The sequence below is a fragment of the Peromyscus leucopus genome, chromosome 16_21, assembly GCF_004664715.2.
Source record: "Peromyscus leucopus breed LL Stock chromosome 16_21, UCI_PerLeu_2.1, whole genome shotgun sequence".
Classification (NCBI taxonomy): Eukaryota; Metazoa; Chordata; class Mammalia; order Rodentia; family Cricetidae; genus Peromyscus; species Peromyscus leucopus.
The window spans coordinates 48,886,575-48,906,219 of NC_051084.1; the positions used below are offsets into that span (position 1 = coordinate 48,886,575).

Here is a 19,645-nt window from a genome sequence, read left to right on the forward strand (position 1 = left end):
CCTTTATCTTTTTGTTTGTGGAGATGGAGATTTCTAAAACCAGGACCTTGTGCAAGGTAGTTGACCATGGAGTTACTACATCCTCAGCCCAAATATTTTTGGAGATATAAACCATAAGCTCTGCAATAACTGTGATAAAATGGAATTGCCAATCAATGACTAAAAGGTTTCAGAGAGAAAAACGTGGCCACCTATGCATGAGTCCAGCCTGGACAGGGCGATCAGATAATGTAAACCTAGTATAGGTTTATGTTGTTGTCAGGCATCCTTGTTACCTAATGTGGATAGTCACAATGAGAATACAGGTAATTTTGTCTGTGAGCTAGGAAGTCAGAACTGCCGTTCTAGGGTCTGATGGTTAGACCATTTGGAAAACCTTTACCTGTTCTCTCCAGCTGTAAAAAGTCTTATCTCCATCTTGAAAGAGTGTTAGATTACTTTTCCAGGATCAAATAGCTATCATGCTGTGGTCATTTGAATGTAATTGGCCCCATAATCTCATAGGGAGTGGCACTATTAGGAGGTGTGACTTTGTTGGAGGAAGTGTGCCATTGTGGGGGTGGGCTGTGAGGTTTCTTATGCTAAGGATACTGCTCAGTGTCTCAGTTGGCTTCCTGATGCTTGCAAGATGTATGATTCTCAGCTACTTCTGCAGCACCACATCTGCCTGAACGCCATGCTCTCTGCCGTGATGATAACAGACTGAACCTCTGAAACCATAATTATATGTTTTCTTTATAAGAGTTGCTGTGGTCATGGTGTCTCTTCACAGCAATAGAAACCCTAACTATGACATGTACTAATGTAACATCTATTTGGTACCACTCTTTATCTGTTAGTTATGGCTTTCATGTGTGTATGTATGTATGTGTGTGTGTATGTATGTATGTATGTATGTGAGGAAATGAATTATATTCTTTCCACACAACTCAATAGTACTTATAGAACCAGGACTGTGTTTGCGGGTCTCTCAGTGCCATTTCCTAGCTAGCAGGTATTTGTAAGTATTTACAAAAAAGAGTAGAAAAATGAGACCACTGCTGCTGAAGGTGCACTCTCAGGAATAAAAAGAGAGAAAGGTCCACTTCGTGCAGACTTTCTAAGCTCATGGGACAGCAAGGTGACACCAGCAGAGTGACTTTCAATGCTGGCAGCACACTGGAACCACACCGGATTGTGAAGAGCTAGGTAATAGGTGCCACCACCCCCTATAGCAGGGGTCCTGAACCTTCCTGATGCTGTGACCCTTTAATACGGTTCTTCATGTTGAGGTGACCCCCAACCATCACTAAATACAGCAGTAGTATTTCACTGCTACTTCAAAATTGTAATTTTGTTACCGTTATCAATCATAATGTAAATATCTGTTATGCAGGATGTCATGTGACCCAAAAGTTGAGAACTGCATCAAATCTGAAGGTTATAACTACCCAGTTCATTTTTATTGCATTTTAAAAGCTACTCTTTAAATGTTTTCAGACAACCAAATTATTTATTTAGTCTAGTAACAGGCGGTCAACGCATCAGGAAAAATTTAAGAAAGAACACAATTATAGTATCCCACTATTTTTACAATTTGCTACCAGTGAAGACTGTGTTTCCGTGTTATTCTGAACAGAATGCTTGTGTTTAGAATCAAGGCGTTGACATGGATGGCCTCCACACAGCAGACACATACTAAACAATTTATTCGAGTACAGACAGACTAGAGCTTTCGAATGACAGAAGACCTCCAATGCTGGTTAGGAAGGTTTTTCTTTAAAATTGTTTTTATGGACTGTCTTAAGATACGTCTTGGAGAAACGGTAGACAGTGATAATAAATAACGTTGGGTAAAATGGAGACTCTAATATTCTCTGCATATTCTTTTTTTCTGGGTTTCTCTAGCTTTAAAATGCAATGCCACTTTTAAATTCAAGTAAGGCATTTTATTTTGAGCAGAAGACTAATTTTTCCATCACAGGAGTATGTACGATGCTGGCCGCTGTGGCAGCTCACAGGAAGAAGCCATCAGCAAAATGAGCCAATCATAAAGCCTCGTCTGCCAGAGGGCACGTGTTTCCTCCTCATCCCCTGATCACGACTCTCTCAGTCGCGATTCACAGAACACATGTGAAGTCGATGTCTAGATTTTTTGAGGAAGATAAATCTTAAACTATCCTACAATTTTCTAGTCTTTTAAAATGACCGTGTTCTTCTAAGCAGTAATTTACATGTAGAGGTCTGAAATTGTAACACTATTCACAGTAATGAGGCTCAGCTGCTCACCCCACACCTTCACCCGCATGGCCAGTGGCCACTTCATAGCACATAGGCACAGACACAAAGGAGCCGAGCAGAGGAGGTAGAAACACTCTTTGAATGACTCCCGGAAGGAGTACAAAAGGAAAATATTTTTTGAAACACTGTTTCTACTTTCTTCTATCTCATAAAGAAGCTGGTAAGTCTTTGAAAGAAGGAATGGAGTTTTACACACACACACACACACACGCACACGCACACGCACACGCACACGCACGCGCACGCACGCACGCACACGCGTGCGCACACACACGCACGCACACACGCATGCATTCTTGGATACTGTCAACTTTTCCACACACCTCTGCACCTGACTCTGTACACCTTAAACTCCAGATTTTTCTCCGAGGTGGGACTGTTGCTTTAAAGAACGGTAAGTTAAGAGGGCCACCACAGAAAGCTGAAATGGCGGTGCTCAAGTGGTTCTGAACCATAATGTCAATCTTCTTTTTTTTTGGGGGGGGGGGCGGTCTCTTGTGATGAATACACACACGGACAAGGAAGAATTAATGGTGGTCTTGAAATGCACACCGAGTGTGCTTTTTAAACAAGAAACTCACCTTGTGCTGTGCCAGCTGTGTTTTTATTTTGTCTGGATCATTGGCGATTTCCAGTTCAGAATCCAAACATTTTTCTGACTCGTCCAGCCACTCCATTAGTTTACTCCAAGCTTCGTGGAACTGGTAAAGAGACCCACGTTTACTCAGAAAGTGGTGAAGTACACAAGGGTTGAAATTTAGTGTATTATACGACAGAACCGATCACCAATGGATATACTAGAAATCATCAATTCAGACTTTCCCCTGAAGGCACTGGGTAATGTGTCATTAGCCAACTGCACAGTGGCCTGCTCCACTGGACACGTGACTGTGGCCTGCGGTCATGCGGCTGTAATTCAGTCAGCACACCAGCTTACTGAGTCCAGGAAAGAGCCAGACAGTTAAGGAGCTCTGGGGACCCCACCACCATACTGCCTCCTTTCGCTCAACAGTTAACATAAACTCTCAGGAAATATCTGTCTTGATTTTTGTTTCTCTGTCTCTTTACATATCTTGAGATTTTTCTGTGCTAAACTCCTATGTTAAGAAAAAGAAAGAAAAGAAAAAAGTCCAACACTTGTGAATTATTCTTTAAATGTGGCAAGAACAAAAAAGGCCATCTCCCTTCACTCCGGGGGCGCAGACTAACAAACCACCCCTGCTCTCAGTGCTGACCCACCCATGTGGACAGATACGTACGCACAGCCACTGCCACGCTAGCATTCTACCGATGTTTAATTCTGTTTGCCAACCAGGCGCTCGAAAATGTCCTGGGTCAGCACATGTCTGATCCCAGCCGGTTTATCTTCTGTTTATCTTTCAGAAGAGCAATCAGATACAAATTCTGGATGCCAGTTACGGAACTGGTCACACGGCATTTCTTATAATAAATTTAAATAAAGAGCTACATAACGAAAGCTAAAGAAATAAGCATCACATCCCCATACACCCAAACCCACTGATAATGAAGTAACAAAAGCTGTACAACCTACAACAAAGATGTGTGAATTAATGCCACCTCCCATAGCCTTCTAATTAATTTAACTACTCTAACTCAGAGCGGCACGAGTCACATGGACTCACAGGCTGCAAGAGTACACTAGAGAGCACACATCACAGACTCGGCCTCCCTGCCCAGCACATCCCTCACATAGCGCCAATCAATTTAAATGTGAAGGGAAAAAAAAAAAGAGCCAGGACAAACTCATGATAGTCAGAGAGCTACAACCAGTACATGAGTCAAAACTCGGAAGAGGAGAGGCATGACAGGAACAGCCTCATGGGATGACAGGTAGTTTGGCTCTCAAACAGGTGTGCAAACAGCTGCTGAGTGGTGTAAATACACGGGCCTGGATGCTCACTCAACCTCCAAGGTGATGCCCAAGCCCCAGAAATAGGTCAAAGGCTACCCATTCGCACTGGAAGCAGGAAAACAGAAAGCTGGTCAACAAGAGGAGACCCTAACATTGGTTAGAGGGAGAAATGGCAAGCGGCGACTAGCATCCGGCAAGGCTTCGTAAATTAGCCGTTCATAACTCCAGAAATACCTTCGGAGAGGAATATGTCGGGTTCAGAACTAACATTGTCTGGCAGAACCATTAGAGACTGATTCTATTTCAGAGACCAAACTTCTCACTCAGGAAGGGCTTAAGACATTTCTAAAGCCTTTAAATTCATACTGCTAGCTTTAAACACCAAAGGCCAGAATCCTGTAAACACCCTTCGGCATCACCAGTGATCCCAGCTCTCCAAACAACACACTCCAACATTACCAATGCCGGACAACAGGAGCCGGATGAGGCAAAGGTAGAAACCACAAAATTCAGCCTCAGTATTACATCGCTTCTAGGAAAAAAAATTAATTAAAAAATTCTCTGCCAAATAAGGTGGCTACATCCCCACTGGACAGAAAGATGTGTAATTTTCCTCTTGTCTGTGGTTAGTTCGGATGAATGTTAGTTAATGACAGGTTAAGAGAGAATGGAAAGCTCTCGGTGAGGTTTGTGAGAGTCCCTAAATTAAACTAAAAGCAGCCCCCAGAGATTCAGATAATTAACTTCAAGTGGGATGGAGCTATACCAAAATCTTTGGGAAGAGAGGGACGTCAACAAGAGTGTGTCCCTCAGGAGGCACTGGGGAGGCCGTAGGTCTGGTCCTCAGCTCTGATGTGACGGAAGCTTGGCTTCTAGAGTCTGCAATAGAAGAGGGTCTGGTGCCCCTGTCTGAGTAGGAGACTAGGGGTTGAAAGGAAAGGGAAAAAAATAAACATACTGCAAAACAAAAAGCAGTAAGTTCTTAATGGGCCTTGATGATCATCTATGAAGTTGAGCTACTGATAGCTTCTCAAGATGAGTCCCCATGGCCCAATGTGGCTGCCAGGACAAAAAGGTGATGTCGTTGAGAGTCCAAAGGCAGGCCCATTTGGACTCGAACACCACAGCTTCTCAATGTTACAGTAAAAGCCCCGCGATAGCACATTTTTCACAGCTTCAGCTCCCTGACTGCCAAGGTCAGAGAAAGTCACCCAAGGTCACTACCTGCTTGGCCCTCTTCCTTGCGTCGTCCAAGGACCTTCCTCTCTCCACTAACCGCTGGACCACCTTCTCCCACCGACTCTGCACGCTGATGAGCAGGTTCTTGATGAGTACCACATCCTGTTTCTGACTGAAGTACTTCAGGTGGGTCCCAGTTTTGTCTAGCTCTATTATCTGCTCACGGTGAGAATTCACCTCATTGGCGAAGACCTTTCCCCACACAAAAAAAGGAACATAATTAGAAACAAGGGGAAGCGGATTGACTTTGAAAGTGTACGCCTGTCACGATGCTTGCGGTAAAGGACAAAAAGAAGTTCTCAGGTGGGGAGGGTGAGGGGTGAACCCAGGAGGAACGCCCCCCCCCCCCCCCGCAAGCGCATAGGAATGTGATCAAATATGCTGCGTATCTGTATGAAATTCTCAAGGAATAAAAAAAAAATACATCAAAAAAGAAAGTTTTCCAATTACTAAATGGATGCTTCTGACAGGAAGGCAGACTGGTCTCTGGATGTCAGGCGCTTCCCATCTGAGTTCCCACGTACCTTGTGCTCATCGATTTGAAACAAGATTGTGTCCAAGATAAGACTTGGCCGAGAAGCCACATTCAGGGTTTGTTCGGCCTGGGTAAGCCAGTTGATGAAGTCCTGGAGGGAATTGTGGAAGTCCATCGCTAGGTGGAGGGCCTCTTCCAATTTAGTCTGTAAAGGAAGATGGTTTAGTATTTGGTGCTCATCGTGGTTTGCTGTGTTTCAGTTTAATCAAATGGCATTCCTGGTGGGGGTCGCTGCCCTGTGAGGACATGGCATATGTTCCATCAGTGATGGCTACAATCTATTAGCCAACTGTTTTTTGCTGCATTAAGGAAAATTCCTGAGATTCCCTAGATTATTTTTCTATTGTTTGAAAGAATGATAAAATGCATACAATTCTCATCCGTTTTACGTGAGAGATTATAAAACCTAAGCACAATCCTATCATTCTCTCTCGTTTAATTTGTGATTAGAATACAATTATTTGTAACCTAGAACTTGAGTGGTTCATATTTTAAAAACTGCCAGCGTACAAACCGAGTAACACCTGACCTGCAATAAATCTTTATTTGTGCTGTATCTCTGTTCTCTGGGGTAAGAATACTTGTTCTCTGGGGTAAGAATACTATGTTTAACTTCATGGAACACCGAGTGTATACCAAAAATATGGACACAAATCATGAAAATGCCACTTGTGGTAGCTCAGAATAAAACCCAACCCAAGAGCTAGCGACAGGCTAACTCTGCTCTGTTGTACCCCTCCAGGCACATACTCTCTTCTCGTTGAGTTTGCTCTTCACCGATTCCCATTTCTCTTTCAAGTTGTTTATGTCTTGGTCAATGTTCGTCTCTGCAGATTTGGGGCATCTTGCGAGCATCTGCTGCCCTTTCTGCATCAAACTCTTGTACGTTTCTTCTTTGATGTCAAAGGCAGTGCAGACTTCCTAAAATGAGATGCCCCCATGTCACATGACTTGCCAAAGAACAAAATCTAACAGTTACATATATATATATATATATTTTCATTTGTCAAGAAAAGATTTACTTGTAATGCGCGTGAGTGTTTTATCTGCCTGTCTGCACAAACGTCACGTGCATGGCTGCTGCCCATGGAGGTCAGAAGAGGTCGAGTGAGGGTGTCAGGTCCCCCTGGGACCTGGAGTTACAGATGGTTATGAACTGTCATGTAGGTGCTTGGAAATGGACCCGGACCCTCAATAAGACCAATGAGTGCTCTTCACCACTGAGCCGCAGTCCTCAGAGTTTTTTTTTTTTTTAAAAGGTCCATTCATTCTATGCCTCTTATCACATGTTTACCTTTCTGCTTACAGAGCAACCCTGACAGACAGTTGCACTCTACTCAATACTGAAATAGCACGTATGCTTATAGCCACACCCTGTCTCCTGAGAAATCTATCACTGCATGCTGCATGCTAAGGCCTCAAGCAATGGCTGACATGCTGTCAAGAGGGGTCTCGCTGCACACTAACAAGTGAGATCCGCGGTACTGCGCCAGCAATTACGTTTCTCTGAGTATTTCCTCCTCTGGAAACGGAGGGAAACTTCTGTGTCCTTTTTGCCATGATAAAATAACTGAAAAAAAGTTACTGGTACAGTCTAATCCTGTACTCGGGAAACATGTAATGGACAGAAAAAAAAAAAAAGAATCAGTACAGAAAGATGCACACGTTGATATAAAGATTCCCAGATTACTGGAGCCACATCTGAGATACCATTTTCATTTATAAATTCTTAAAGTTGCCGATTAGAATGCTGTGTATATCCTCTATGGTGAATACAGGAAAGTATTGCTAAATTCAAAGTATAACACCAATGAAGCAATAGTTAGAATTCGTTAAAAATTAAAGAACTCAATTTTTAGCGAATTGAATTATAACGTGGGTTGAATCACAGTTCTGATAGAAAGTTATACACTCCACATTTTACTGATATTTTCAGCTTAGTAATTTTTTAAAAATCGAGCCAAGTTTTATAAAATTAACCATTTGAAGTAGACTATTTAGTGATCTGAGTGTAGTCACAATGCTCACTAACTACATTTTCATATTCCTTCGTCCCTGAACACATCGCCAGTTTCACTTTTACAGGAGCATCACATCCTGAAGCAGCCCCAGGATGTGGCTACTCCACATTTTCTCATCTTCACTGCTAGCACAACCAGAAGGAAAGAAAACTACTGCCACGGCATTGCAGCTTTAGCACTTGCCAGGAAAGATTGGTTTATTTATTCATTTACTTGGTTTTTCGAGACAGAATTTCTCTGTTGTAGACCAGGCTGACTGGCCTTGAACTCATAGATATCCTCCTGCCTCTTCCTCCCTAAGTGCTGGAATTAAAAGCGTGCGCCACCATGCCCAGCTTAATTTTTAAATTTACGTGTACACGTGTGGGTGCATGTGCACCACGTGTGAGCAGGTGGCTGAGGAGGCCAGAAGGTGTTATCTGAAACCCCGGAACTAGGGCTACAGGTGGTTGTGAGTGGTCATGCAGGTGCTGAGACATGAACCCTGGTCCCCTGAGAGAACAATAAACAGTCTTTACTACTGGCTTATCTTTCTAGGCCCTCTTCAGACTGTAGTCAAGGGAATCATACAGGGTTATACAGAGTTCACTTTGTGTATCCCACCCGAACTAAGTATTTTATACACAGTTGTTTTCTGAAAGTTCCTAAGATGAGCTCTCTGCTTCCAAGTTCTTGTATGTTTTTTTTAAGTGTAACACTCTGAAGATAGAATTAATTATTAATTAGTTAATAAGTTATGAACTGTATGAAAGCTCTGTAAGCATTTCCAGGGAAGCAAAGAACTACTTGAGTTCGCTGAGCTATTAAAAGTCACTCATGGTTTCACAAAGATGAGCAATCTTAGGTTACGAATCAGTAGGCAAGACAGCTTTGTCATCTAGTAAATGGGTCTCGCCCAGTCACAAGGGGCAAAACCAAACCATAGGGTCACAGGCATATGCCAAGTCTAGTCTGATCATTTTAGAGATGTTTCTTCATACTGCTTATAATGTGGTGTGTGTGTGTGTGTGTGTGTGTGTGTGTGTAAGAGAGAGAGACAGATAGACAGACATATAGACAGAAAGTGAGTGTGTGTTACTCAAAACTGCTAGACTTTTTTAAATCTTTTTTTTTTTTTACTGCTAAATGGTGCTATCTCTGGCATTTACACACAGCGATTTCTGCCACAAAACCTAATCTTTCAACCATATCTTCTTCCGTTACTTTTCACGCATTACCAGGGCGAGAGCTGTAGAAAATACTGTACATACCATATGTGCGTTAAGCTGCTCCTTGGCTGTTTCTGGCAAACCTCCCAGGGGTTTGGATGCCAAGAGATGGCGCTCTGTGTCAGTCAGCCACTGTTGCAAATCCTCGATCTCACCATGGAACCCTTTGGCCTGCAGTGATTGGGAGTTTTAAGTTTGTGTCACAAGAACTATCACTATCACAAGGTCAAGATGGCCCCAGCCGGCTAAGCCTCTCTCTGCATGGAGTAAGAAAGCCAGGTACCAGGACCAGAGGCTCACCACCTGAGCACTCCATCAAGAGAGCTCAGGACGTAAGAGTATTATGATAAGAACTGGAGCGCTATCTTCTCATCGGCTCTATTCTTTATCCCACTTAGTTTTACTCCTCTCTTTAAAGTATCAGCATGAAACCCCCATCTGTGAATTAGCGAAGCAAATCCACATGACTTTGGACTTGAGCACCAGAACGAGCCTAAGGCTCAGTCTCTTCATTCACCTGGCGCAAGGCACTATCCAGCTGCTGCTTCCTTCGATCGGTTTTTTCCAAAATATCCTGCCAGCGTTGATTTAAAATTTTGAGCTTGTACTGGAGGTTGCTGGCTTCTTCTCCCGCACTCGACGCAATGAGGTCATTTCCTGCTTTGTTGACCGCTTCCACGGTGGACTGGTGGGCTAACACGTCGTTTTGGAGCACCTGAAAATGTTAACAGGATCGTTAGCTGGAAACACAGTAACGGCACTTACAATGCTTGCTTTCCTTTTTCTTTTTAGGGTGTGGGGTGGGGTGGGGTGGGGTGGGGAGAGGGTCTCGCGTATCCCAAGCAAACCTTAAACTCAACACATAGCAAAGGATGACTTCAGACTTCTAATCCTTTTTCCACCTCCTAAGTGTGGGAATACAGGCGTGGAATACCACATCTAGTTTGAGGCACCGCTGAGGGATCAAACCTACTCTTCATGCATACTAGGTAAAAGCCCTACAAACTGAACTACACCTCTAGTCCATCGGACTTGCTTTATTTTCTGGTTGTGAAACAGCCTGAAACAAAAACCTCATAACAAAGTTTCAATAGCAAGTTTTAAAGTGACAGACTTCCTTTCCTTCAATTTTGGGGCTTCCTAGATAAACAGACCTTTAGTTAGATACACCAGCAGCCCCAAAGAGACTGTACAAATGCTATGTGATACTCTCACTAGAATGGCCTTATAATTGATGTACTACATACTTTTGTAGTGATTATAATTAGATGATTAAAACATTTTCATTGATTCAAGTCCATTTTAATTTAATTTTAATGTTTTAAGAGATATTTTTACTCCAATATATTCATTTTCCAAATATAAAATTATCACATACTTTAGACATATATTTCATAGTAACTGTTTTGAAAGAAGAAATATATTCCTTTATTCTCTCATTGAAGGGATGCTAGGACTACTAATTTGAAAGGAGTCCTTTCCCTTATGCTAGTTAAGAGGTCAGTAGAGCCCTACCCTACCACTCACTGATGTATGCTTGGCAGTAATAAAGAAAAGAATGTCATCTCTTATCCTATGCAAGACATCATGCATCTGGAGGGGAGTCCAGACCCGGGAGGCTTTCCAGATAAGGGAGACAGCCCCTGGAATACTGCCTTTCTGACTATTCAATCTGTTTCTGAGGTATCCGATGAGTCAGTGTTTTCCAAAGGCACAAGCCCAACTGAGTGAGGAGTCACATTCTAGAAAGCACGCACTTTGACATGGTAACATCAGGAAACACTTCCTCAGGGCCTGAGAGTTCAACACTGCCAGGGTCGACATTTACAGGACAATTGTACAAGATTCCTTCCTCTAACGCTCAGAGGCAGGGGGAGACCCCAGGCAGAGGGTAGAAAGTTTCTTTTAGCGTTGGTTTGGGCAATCCCTAGTCACTACATATTGATCTTTCAAAAATGAAGGGCAAAAAGGCCTAAGAGCTATGTCTAACTAGTCAGATGAACGGAGTTCAAAGGTTCCTACAGATCTCTCGATTAAATAACTGGATTGGGTGTCTTATTTCCTACCTCTATTACACACAGTTCTGATCACTGATGTAGGCAACTTTTAAGACAACTGCCAGATTTCCTACGACGTAAAAGCTTCTATACACTCACACCATGAGAACAAACATACTGTGTTTTTATGAAGAGTCATTCTGGCAGGCCACTGTTGGTCAGGGACCAGAGGCATTAAAAGCCATGATAGAACAACAGCATTTTCAGCCTGGAATTTTTTAGGCCATTCCTAACCTTGAAAAATACGGGGAAGTTAACTCAATGACAGGTATAATGAGGGACTTAAATCTTTGCTGTTTGCCACGCAGCCCTATTAAAACATAGCCTTGCTACATTTGATAACTCTTGCCCCACACAGTGAGGAAATATTTTTATTGTACTCTCTTAGGCAGCACATGTCAAGCAATTTAATGCCAAATAATCTCTTAAAATTGTAAACTTGAAAAACTCAAACATAACAAAAACAGGCGGTTAACAGTACGTACATGATGCTTGGCAAGTTCAATTTCAATGGCCTTCGGGTCTCCTCCAACAGGTTTCTGTTCACTCAGCAAGCCCTTTGTGTGCGCCATCCACGCCAGGAGCTCGTCCAGGGCGTGCTGGAACTGACCCAGCGCCAAGAGAGCACCCTCCAGCTTGTGCTGCCAAGGAGCAGAGAAGAAGAAAGTCCACTTAGACTCTGCCGTCATGAATGGTGTGCCCTTACAAAACAAGGGCACATCACCAGCTGTTGAATGCTGTCCAAGTCCATGCTCACGGCTCATGAATCCAGTCCTGTCAGTCAACAACTCTAGTTTGAGATATCACACACACACAGACACACAGACACACACACACACAGACACACACACACACAGACACACACACTTGTGGTTAAATATGGTGCAAACAATTTTAATAAGAAAATTTAGATGCCTCTAAAGGTTATTGATAGTAACTGCTAATTTCACTTTTAGTGGTTGTTTTATATTACCATCTGAGAGTGTCCGTGTGTAATGTCTGGACACAAGTCTTGGCCTTTACCTGTCTGCTGACGATTCTTTCATCCAGGCTATCCCATATCAATTTCAGCTCCATCAACGGGTCTTGAACAGTGTGCTTGTCAACCTCTTCTGTTACTTTCTTCAGCAAAAGTTCTGCTTGATGGTTCAGCCTTTCCATTTCTATCTGCTGTTGATAAGCCTCTGACTTAAATTGCTATTAAAAAAAAAGGAACATTTGAAAAAAAAATCAGCAACTTTAAACCAAAATATTCTAAATTTCACGTTTCTTACAGAAAGCAAAGGAGGTAGGAGTTTCTCTCCTTTATTTAATGTTTTATAAAGTTATCATTTTGGTGTTTCATTTTTATTCTGTACAATAAACTTTAATAAATCCCATGGAGAAACTTCTTATAATATTTTATATGATTTTATATTAATGTATATGAAATATGACTAAGAAATTTAGTAATTCCTGTTCTCAAAAAAGCACACACTATGCATTCCCTCATAACTTTTATGTTTTTACAGCTGTTTTATATCATTAATAATTATTTCTATGTCTCACTGTTGATGCAAACTGATTATTATTACCACAAGCAAGAAGGGCTCTTGCTGTGTAGCTCTGGTTGGCCCTTTATCACTATTTTGCTTAGGCTTGCCTCAAACCCATGGCAATCTTCTCGACTCAGCCTCACAAGTATGGGGGACTACACACCCGAGCCATCACAAGTGACTTTAGAAGAACACCCTTTTCCCTGGTCTTTCCTGTATGACTCACAAGCACTTCATGACCTTTGTTTTGCCAACCAAACATTTTCTCAACAATAGAAAATATTTATTTGAATCTCTGATGTTAACTAATGGTTAATATTAGAGTAATATATCAATATTACAATGGACTACTGGATAATAAAGCACATGATAAAAGCCTCAATAGTGCCAGGTGGCGATGCTGCACGCTTTTAATCCCAGCACTTGGGAGGCAGAGGCAGGCGGATCTCTGTGAGTTCGAGACCAGCCTAGACAGCCAGGGCTGCTTCACAGAGAAACCCTGTCTGGAAAAAAACAAAAAAGTCTCAATAGCACAATCCAAATTTGGCCCTCCCCTCTACATACACATACCCTTTTAAGATATGGGGATATCTGAAGGGCTGTACATCAAATCCTAGGCATAGTTGCTTTTAAGTATATAGCTTTTGGAGTGAGTTACAAATCCTGTTCCCCACCCCCTTTTTTGCTCATTTGTCATTCTATAAAGAATAGGATTAATGAAAATAAAACAATCTCTCATTTTTAAAAATAAACACTTCTGTAGATATCATTCTGAAACAGTTGTAGGGCCTGTGAAATACCTCAGTGGGGGAAGAAGCTATTTGCTACCAAGTCTGACGACCTGAGCTTGATCCTCAGGACCCACGTGGTGGGAGGAGAAGGTCGACGACCACAAGCTATTCTCTGCCCTCCTTACATGTGTGGCACACTTGCGTGCAAACACACACAAACACATAAATAAATACATGGCATAGAAATAAATAGTACAATTTTGAAGCCAATATATAATGTTTTAATTATGTAAACTAAACAAACCTAAGTGAGAAATTTGGTGAATCGGTAACTTAAAAATTTGGCAGGCCTATACCAACGAGGAGACCCACACATACCTTCAGCTCTTCAATCTGCTGCTTGACGGTCTCAAGATCCGTTCCAATTGGAGTCATTGAGGCTAACTTATTGCCTGCGATATCAACCCAGTCAAATATTGCCTGAAAGATACATTTCCCCTGTGTTATAACAGTAGCTCCGAAATGGCCATGGGTCTGGTGTTATGGGGAAAGGCAATAACTAGAAGAAATTATAAAAGGCGCCTACTTTATAAAACTAAGATAGTTCACCTGAATAAAAGCTTTAATAATATAAGCCAGCTCTTCAAATGCCAAGTAAATGTCACCTCCAATTCTGTACCAAAGCTAGCCGAAGAATCCTATTCTTAAACTATCAAGCACTTTCAGAGAAAAGTTCATTTGAAAAAGTTTATATATTCAATCACAGAAGTGAAAATTCCCATTTGCTTATATAAAAAGATCAGGAGAGGATCCAAATGTATCAACTTATTCAAATAACCAAGAAGGTCACTGCGGGTCACCTAACCTTTCTATACTACTCAGGTTAACATTAAAATTCTGCACACACATGTGATTAAGATTATCATTACCATGAACTGCAACAGATTTCAGAGTCCACTAGTTTCTATATTCTTTCTAGGTTTCTACACATTTTACAAAGGCCGAGCACACATTTTTTTTTTAAAGATAACGAACTGAATTAAAGGTATAACCAAATTATTTTACATTTTAATGAAGATGATGGAAGAAGAGAAACCTTATAAACTATCGGGTAATATTTAAATGACCATTAACCAACCCTAATTACTTAAGCAGCAACTTGGGAAGAAAATGCATCTCATCTTTTAATCAAGCCTTGACCCTTATATAGTACCTAGCACCATATTATAGCTACAGCCATTTAGTAACCCAAGTTGCCATTTATAACCAACAGGACCTATGATGGACCTTATGTCTCTTGCTGTTGGTAAGGAGTATGTGTCAAATCATGGTGTCTTGCCTATGGCTCTCAAGTGACCTCACATAGTAGCAGTACCATCTCTAGCCATGGAAGACAATGCCACCCAGAAGAATTACATTCTGATGCAGCCTTACACACAAAGATGGGAGCCCCAAGTGGCTATCATTGGCCATTGGTTATTTAAGCAAAAAATCGTTACTTTGCTTGGGGTGGGGTGTGTGAACAAGTATATATACACATGTATAGGAGTTATAATAAGGTGTTTTTTATCATGAAAAATTTCATGCATTTCCAAAGTTTAAAACCCTTTCTGCTGAGATAAAGCCTGGCTGGTGACATTTATTTTTACAAATATAAGATGAAATGGCATAATGAATAAGGAAAAAATGTTCTCATATGAGCTTCAAAAAATAATATTCACTTAAGTGTTATGGAAATACTTAAGAGAGGTTTTTCCATGCGGTAAGGAGTCTGGGAGATTAAACTCCTGCCAACCTGTTAGGAAATAGGACAAGGAGGGAGGAAGGGAAGAAATTTCCCTGAGCTGGCCTCAAGAGAACCCTAATATTAAAAGAACAGTTTCTATCTGGCTAATGAACTGAATGAGAACCTTGAAGAGACATGAGAAACAACTATTTTAACAATCACATATACGGAAAAAAGAAAGCACCTTGATACACCCAGTTATGAGCCAATAAAATAAAAATCTATTTTAGTACACAGAGAAAACACTGGCTTCATGTCAGGTCTCTTAATTCTGACTTCAGTTAAACTTGGTGGTATTTTTAGCCCGTGTTTATTTCTTTCATTTTATTTCACTTTAGAAGAGAACTCAGACTCTGTTCCATGTTACCTCACTGCCCGGTGCTCAACTGTTTTTGAAAAATACTGTGTGGGAATATTTACTTTCGCTTAAAGAAAAAAAAAATTAGACTACTTCTTTTCAAAGTAAATTCCACTGATGTGTGCACAAATCCATGTTTACATGTACTTATAAATCCGTATGTCCGATAGGTAAGAAATATCTTCTAAAAAGGTTGAGTCAAACTAGCTGTGGCAATAACAGGATTTGTAAAAAACAGATTTGTCTGCAACTGCACACACAGTCACAGGATTGGGCTGGCTGGTCCCAAAGCATCAATGTACATCAATAAGTAAGATTCCTGTTTCCAGCTAAAATGAGAGGACGTGGCAACCACCTTACCTGCAATCCATCTTGGTACTGAACGGCAGCCTGCATGGCCTCTTCCAGTTTGTCAACCCGGTCTTTCCAAGCTTTATTTAGAGAATCCCAGGCTGAATTTAACTACAAAACAAAGGGTCCAATCCTTTGAGTGTCAAATTTGTAATTTAAACTATTTGTGACACACAAATGTTAGTTGCTAAGTCTTGAGAAAGGCATTCTTATGAAAGTGGAAAACAAGTCATCGGTACCTCATCTATGCTTTTCTTGACAATGGGCTTATCAGGGTCCCCACAGGCAGCGATCAGCTCAGAGCCCAGTGTGGTGACCAGGTCTAGCTCCTCTTGCAGGCCATCAAATTCCTCTCTTATTGCCTAGAATTCAAAACAGAGCCTCAGAACACCATGTAAAACCAAACCAAATCCAAGAAAAGATGTCACACAGAGCTGGCACAGGGATTCCTAGGTGAAATTAGCATCATTTCATTTTCTCTCATTTCTCAAGTTCTTATAGTCATCTTCTCAACAAGAAAACAAAAGAAATACTTTAGAGAAAATAATATCCTCTAATGCCAAATCTTTACTAATAAAGACAAACTACCAGAGCAATTTAAAAAATACCCCAAATACGATAAAGCACGGAAAGACATTTTGTTTTTCACTGCTAGTTTGCCTGTATGTTCTCAAAACAGACACCAGTAAAACATGAGCACAAAGATTTTATGCAAAGTAATGTATCTGCTGGGAAGCTGAGGATAAGCGAGCTCTGGAGTTCCTTGTATGTCATCACCTTAGCCATCACCTGCCAACTGCTGGGATAGCACAAAAGCGATGAAGTGGCCTACCTTGCTTTTCACTGTCACGGTTAAACACACCCACTCAGCAGTGAATATTTAATAAACACGGACAAAGCCCTAAACCAGACACTGGACATGGAAATGTCAGCCTAGCCTTCTCCAGGGACCCACAGCCCAGCAGGTAGTTGAGGTAAACAGACAAGACAGTAAGTGTATGGGGTGGGTAACAATCGAACCAAACCCTGAAGTGCATCACAGCGGTGGTGGCAGAGATGACATGCTGAGGTAAGGAGGAAGACTGTAAGGCACCGTGGACACTCAGAAGAGCACAAAGGAGGAGGAGGAGGAGCAGAACGGTGCACCTATGGCCACACGGGGACCATCTGGGGTGTACAAAGCCGCACACCTGCCCTGCCAAGTCAGGGTCAAGCATGAGCAGTGTGGGTGCAGAGAAGAGATCTCCGGAACAACCTCCAGGTGGGATCTGCATGCCCATTACATTCTGGTACTCACGGCGCATCCCACGTTCAGAACCGAATACCAATCTCAACGGCATAATTTTTCAGTCACACACAGAGTCGGTGCTATCTTACCTCCGCTGCTTCCTGCTGCTGTTTAACTACTGAGGGGTCAATCCCAGGGTCTTCCAGGTCCCGGATGAAATCTTGAGTGTCTTTTGTGGTAACCACCAATGACATGTGGTCACACCAGAATTTCTCTGCCAGTTCCATAACATCCAGCAATCTGGCCTCCCTTTCTTCTACCATCATGTGTATGTTTTCCCAAATGAAAACCATTTGGTCCAGCTTGTCCTGCACGGCTACACAGCAAAACCATGTCAGCGAAGGTGCCGGTTATCGCCTTTTCAGCGAAAGCAAAACTGGAGCTCATACAGCGAGCAGTTACTTGATTTGCTAAATACCCAGAACCAGGGACCCGGTTTTCACCGACTGCAGTCTATGCGTTACCACTGGGCCAACACCTATCACAAATCATGCAAAATCTAGGGGCCTGCTCCGGCTGAACCAAGACTTTTCCTTACCAACGTCGATGCTTAAGGCTACATGGGCTCAAGAAGACCCAAGTTTTCCGAGTCTTAAGTTCATGAAGCTGGCCTTAGTCCCAAAGGCAGTAAGTGGTTAACCTAAGACATATTTTCTTATGCTCTCCAAGGATGAAACTGCTTGTTCAGTCTCAGGAATAGGACAAGGATGTGTACTTCTGACTTGTCTCTGGAATACTCTTATTTCTGCTATGTACACGCCCTTCCTTTGACTCATAGAGCACAGCTCTAACCTGAGTGGCTCTGGCTACCATTCCGGTGGTTATGGAATAGAGCAGGCATGCTAGAGAGGACACTAAACCTGTATCCCCAGCTTTGGCTGATTAGCATTAACTTTGCTCTGAGAGCCCAAGAGGCTCAGAGGACAGACACATGGTCTCCAGAGAACCACGTTTTGTCTTCAGCCAAGGGACCTCACAAACTGAGGAAGCCATCAAAGGACTTGTGTACAGGGGCACATGGCCGTGCAAGCTCTTCGGAAACCTGGCAGTTTGCTCCACAGTCACGTGCACAGCAAACAGCGTACAAATCTAGAGCTATTTTAAAAGTCTTGTTGAGGCCGGGTGAGGTGGCGTGCCCTCAATCCCAGCACTTGGGAGCTAGAGGCAGATGGGTTTCTGTCAGTTTGAGGCCAGTCTGGCCTACATAGAGAGCTCCAGGCCAGCCAGTGCTACATAGGGAGAGACCCTACGTCAAAAAAAAAAAAAAAAAAAAAAATCAAACCAACCAACCAACCAACCAACCAACCAACCAAATAAGGGAACGCTGAATTTCTGCCATTGCTCCAGAATGAGTACCTTTGGCAGAGATGTCTTTCTCGGTGCCCTCAGACCGGGCAATCATCTCCTCCCCCCTCTGCCTCAGCGTCTCATACAGTGGCTGCAGCTTCTCCATGTCCACAGACACACTCTTATTTTCACCAATCTGTTCCTTGATCTTTTCAACCTCCGCGGAGATGGACGGCGGCTGCCTCAGACGCTCCATGATGCGCTCCAGGCTCTCGAGGATCTGGTTGATCTTGTCATGAAACTATGAAAACAAAACAAAACAAAACAAAACAAAAAAACAATGGGGTCATTGTAACGTCGCCTGTAAAATTTCCCTCAGTTAAGGACTAAGGACCCTTTGCCAACATTTTCATGCAAAGTTACATCCAGCTGGGGTATGAAGCCTAAGGTCATGACCTCTGTGCACTTCTGTGACATGAAGAGAATACCGAGTTTCCCATCTATAATTGAATGTATTCATTAAGTATCGCTCCTTGGCAGCAATATGAATTTTAACCTGTTGCCTAATTTTACATTTCAACTTCTTTTTTTGGGGGGGGGTGGTGGTGGTGGTGGTGGTAAGTTGCACATTTTTGCTGTCAAAACTGATCATTCATTTAAAATGATCATTTTGAAATCCTCAAACATTATACAAGTGCATGCAAAATTCATAGGTGGTTTTGGTGAGATTCAAGGGATTCCTTGAGTTATATATTTCTTGAATTAAAAAAAAAAACCGTAAAATTAAACAAAATAAAAATATGCCCAAGGTTGTATCCAAAGTTTGTATCTAATTCATGGTCAAAATACAATTAGAGATAGGAAATAATTTTAATTTTATATTTATGAAAGCATCATCCACAAGGTCATAAAACCATGTTTACTGTTACTTTCTCTACGAGCCTCAAAGTTGGGCGAGGCAACACTGTCCCAGGAAGTTTGACCTGTCAACTGACACACCCTAGAGTCAATCTGAGAAGGAAGCCTCACTTGAGGGACTTCCCAGAGCAGACTGGCCTGTGGCCATGTCTATGGAGGACGGGCTTCATTGGTAATT

The 19,645-nt window shown here is 42.2% G+C and overlaps 1 protein-coding gene across 24 annotated transcripts in view; it reads right to left on the reverse strand.

The window, feature by feature from the left end:
• The window catches only part of Dst (dystonin), a 436,213-nt gene that overhangs the window by 27,429 nt on the left and 389,139 nt on the right, over positions 1–19,645 (reverse strand). For all 24 annotated transcript variants that reach the window (XM_037199850.1, XM_037199849.1, XM_028865355.2 and 21 more), the window contains 13 exons: positions 18,619–18,850; positions 17,352–17,578; positions 16,214–16,336; positions 15,984–16,085; positions 13,858–13,959; positions 12,237–12,410; positions 11,699–11,854; positions 9,674–9,871; positions 9,199–9,327; positions 6,678–6,848; positions 5,917–6,072; positions 5,378–5,584; positions 2,862–2,981 (listed from right to left, as the gene is read on the reverse strand). In XM_037199850.1, coding sequence (XP_037055745.1) covers positions 2,862–2,981; positions 5,378–5,584; positions 5,917–6,072; positions 6,678–6,848; positions 9,199–9,327; positions 9,674–9,871; positions 11,699–11,854; positions 12,237–12,410; positions 13,858–13,959; positions 15,984–16,085; positions 16,214–16,336; positions 17,352–17,578; positions 18,619–18,850 — 2,097 coding nt within the window. The remainder of the gene's footprint in view (positions 1–2,861; positions 2,982–5,377; positions 5,585–5,916; positions 6,073–6,677; positions 6,849–9,198; positions 9,328–9,673; positions 9,872–11,698; positions 11,855–12,236; positions 12,411–13,857; positions 13,960–15,983; positions 16,086–16,213; positions 16,337–17,351; positions 17,579–18,618; positions 18,851–19,645) is intronic.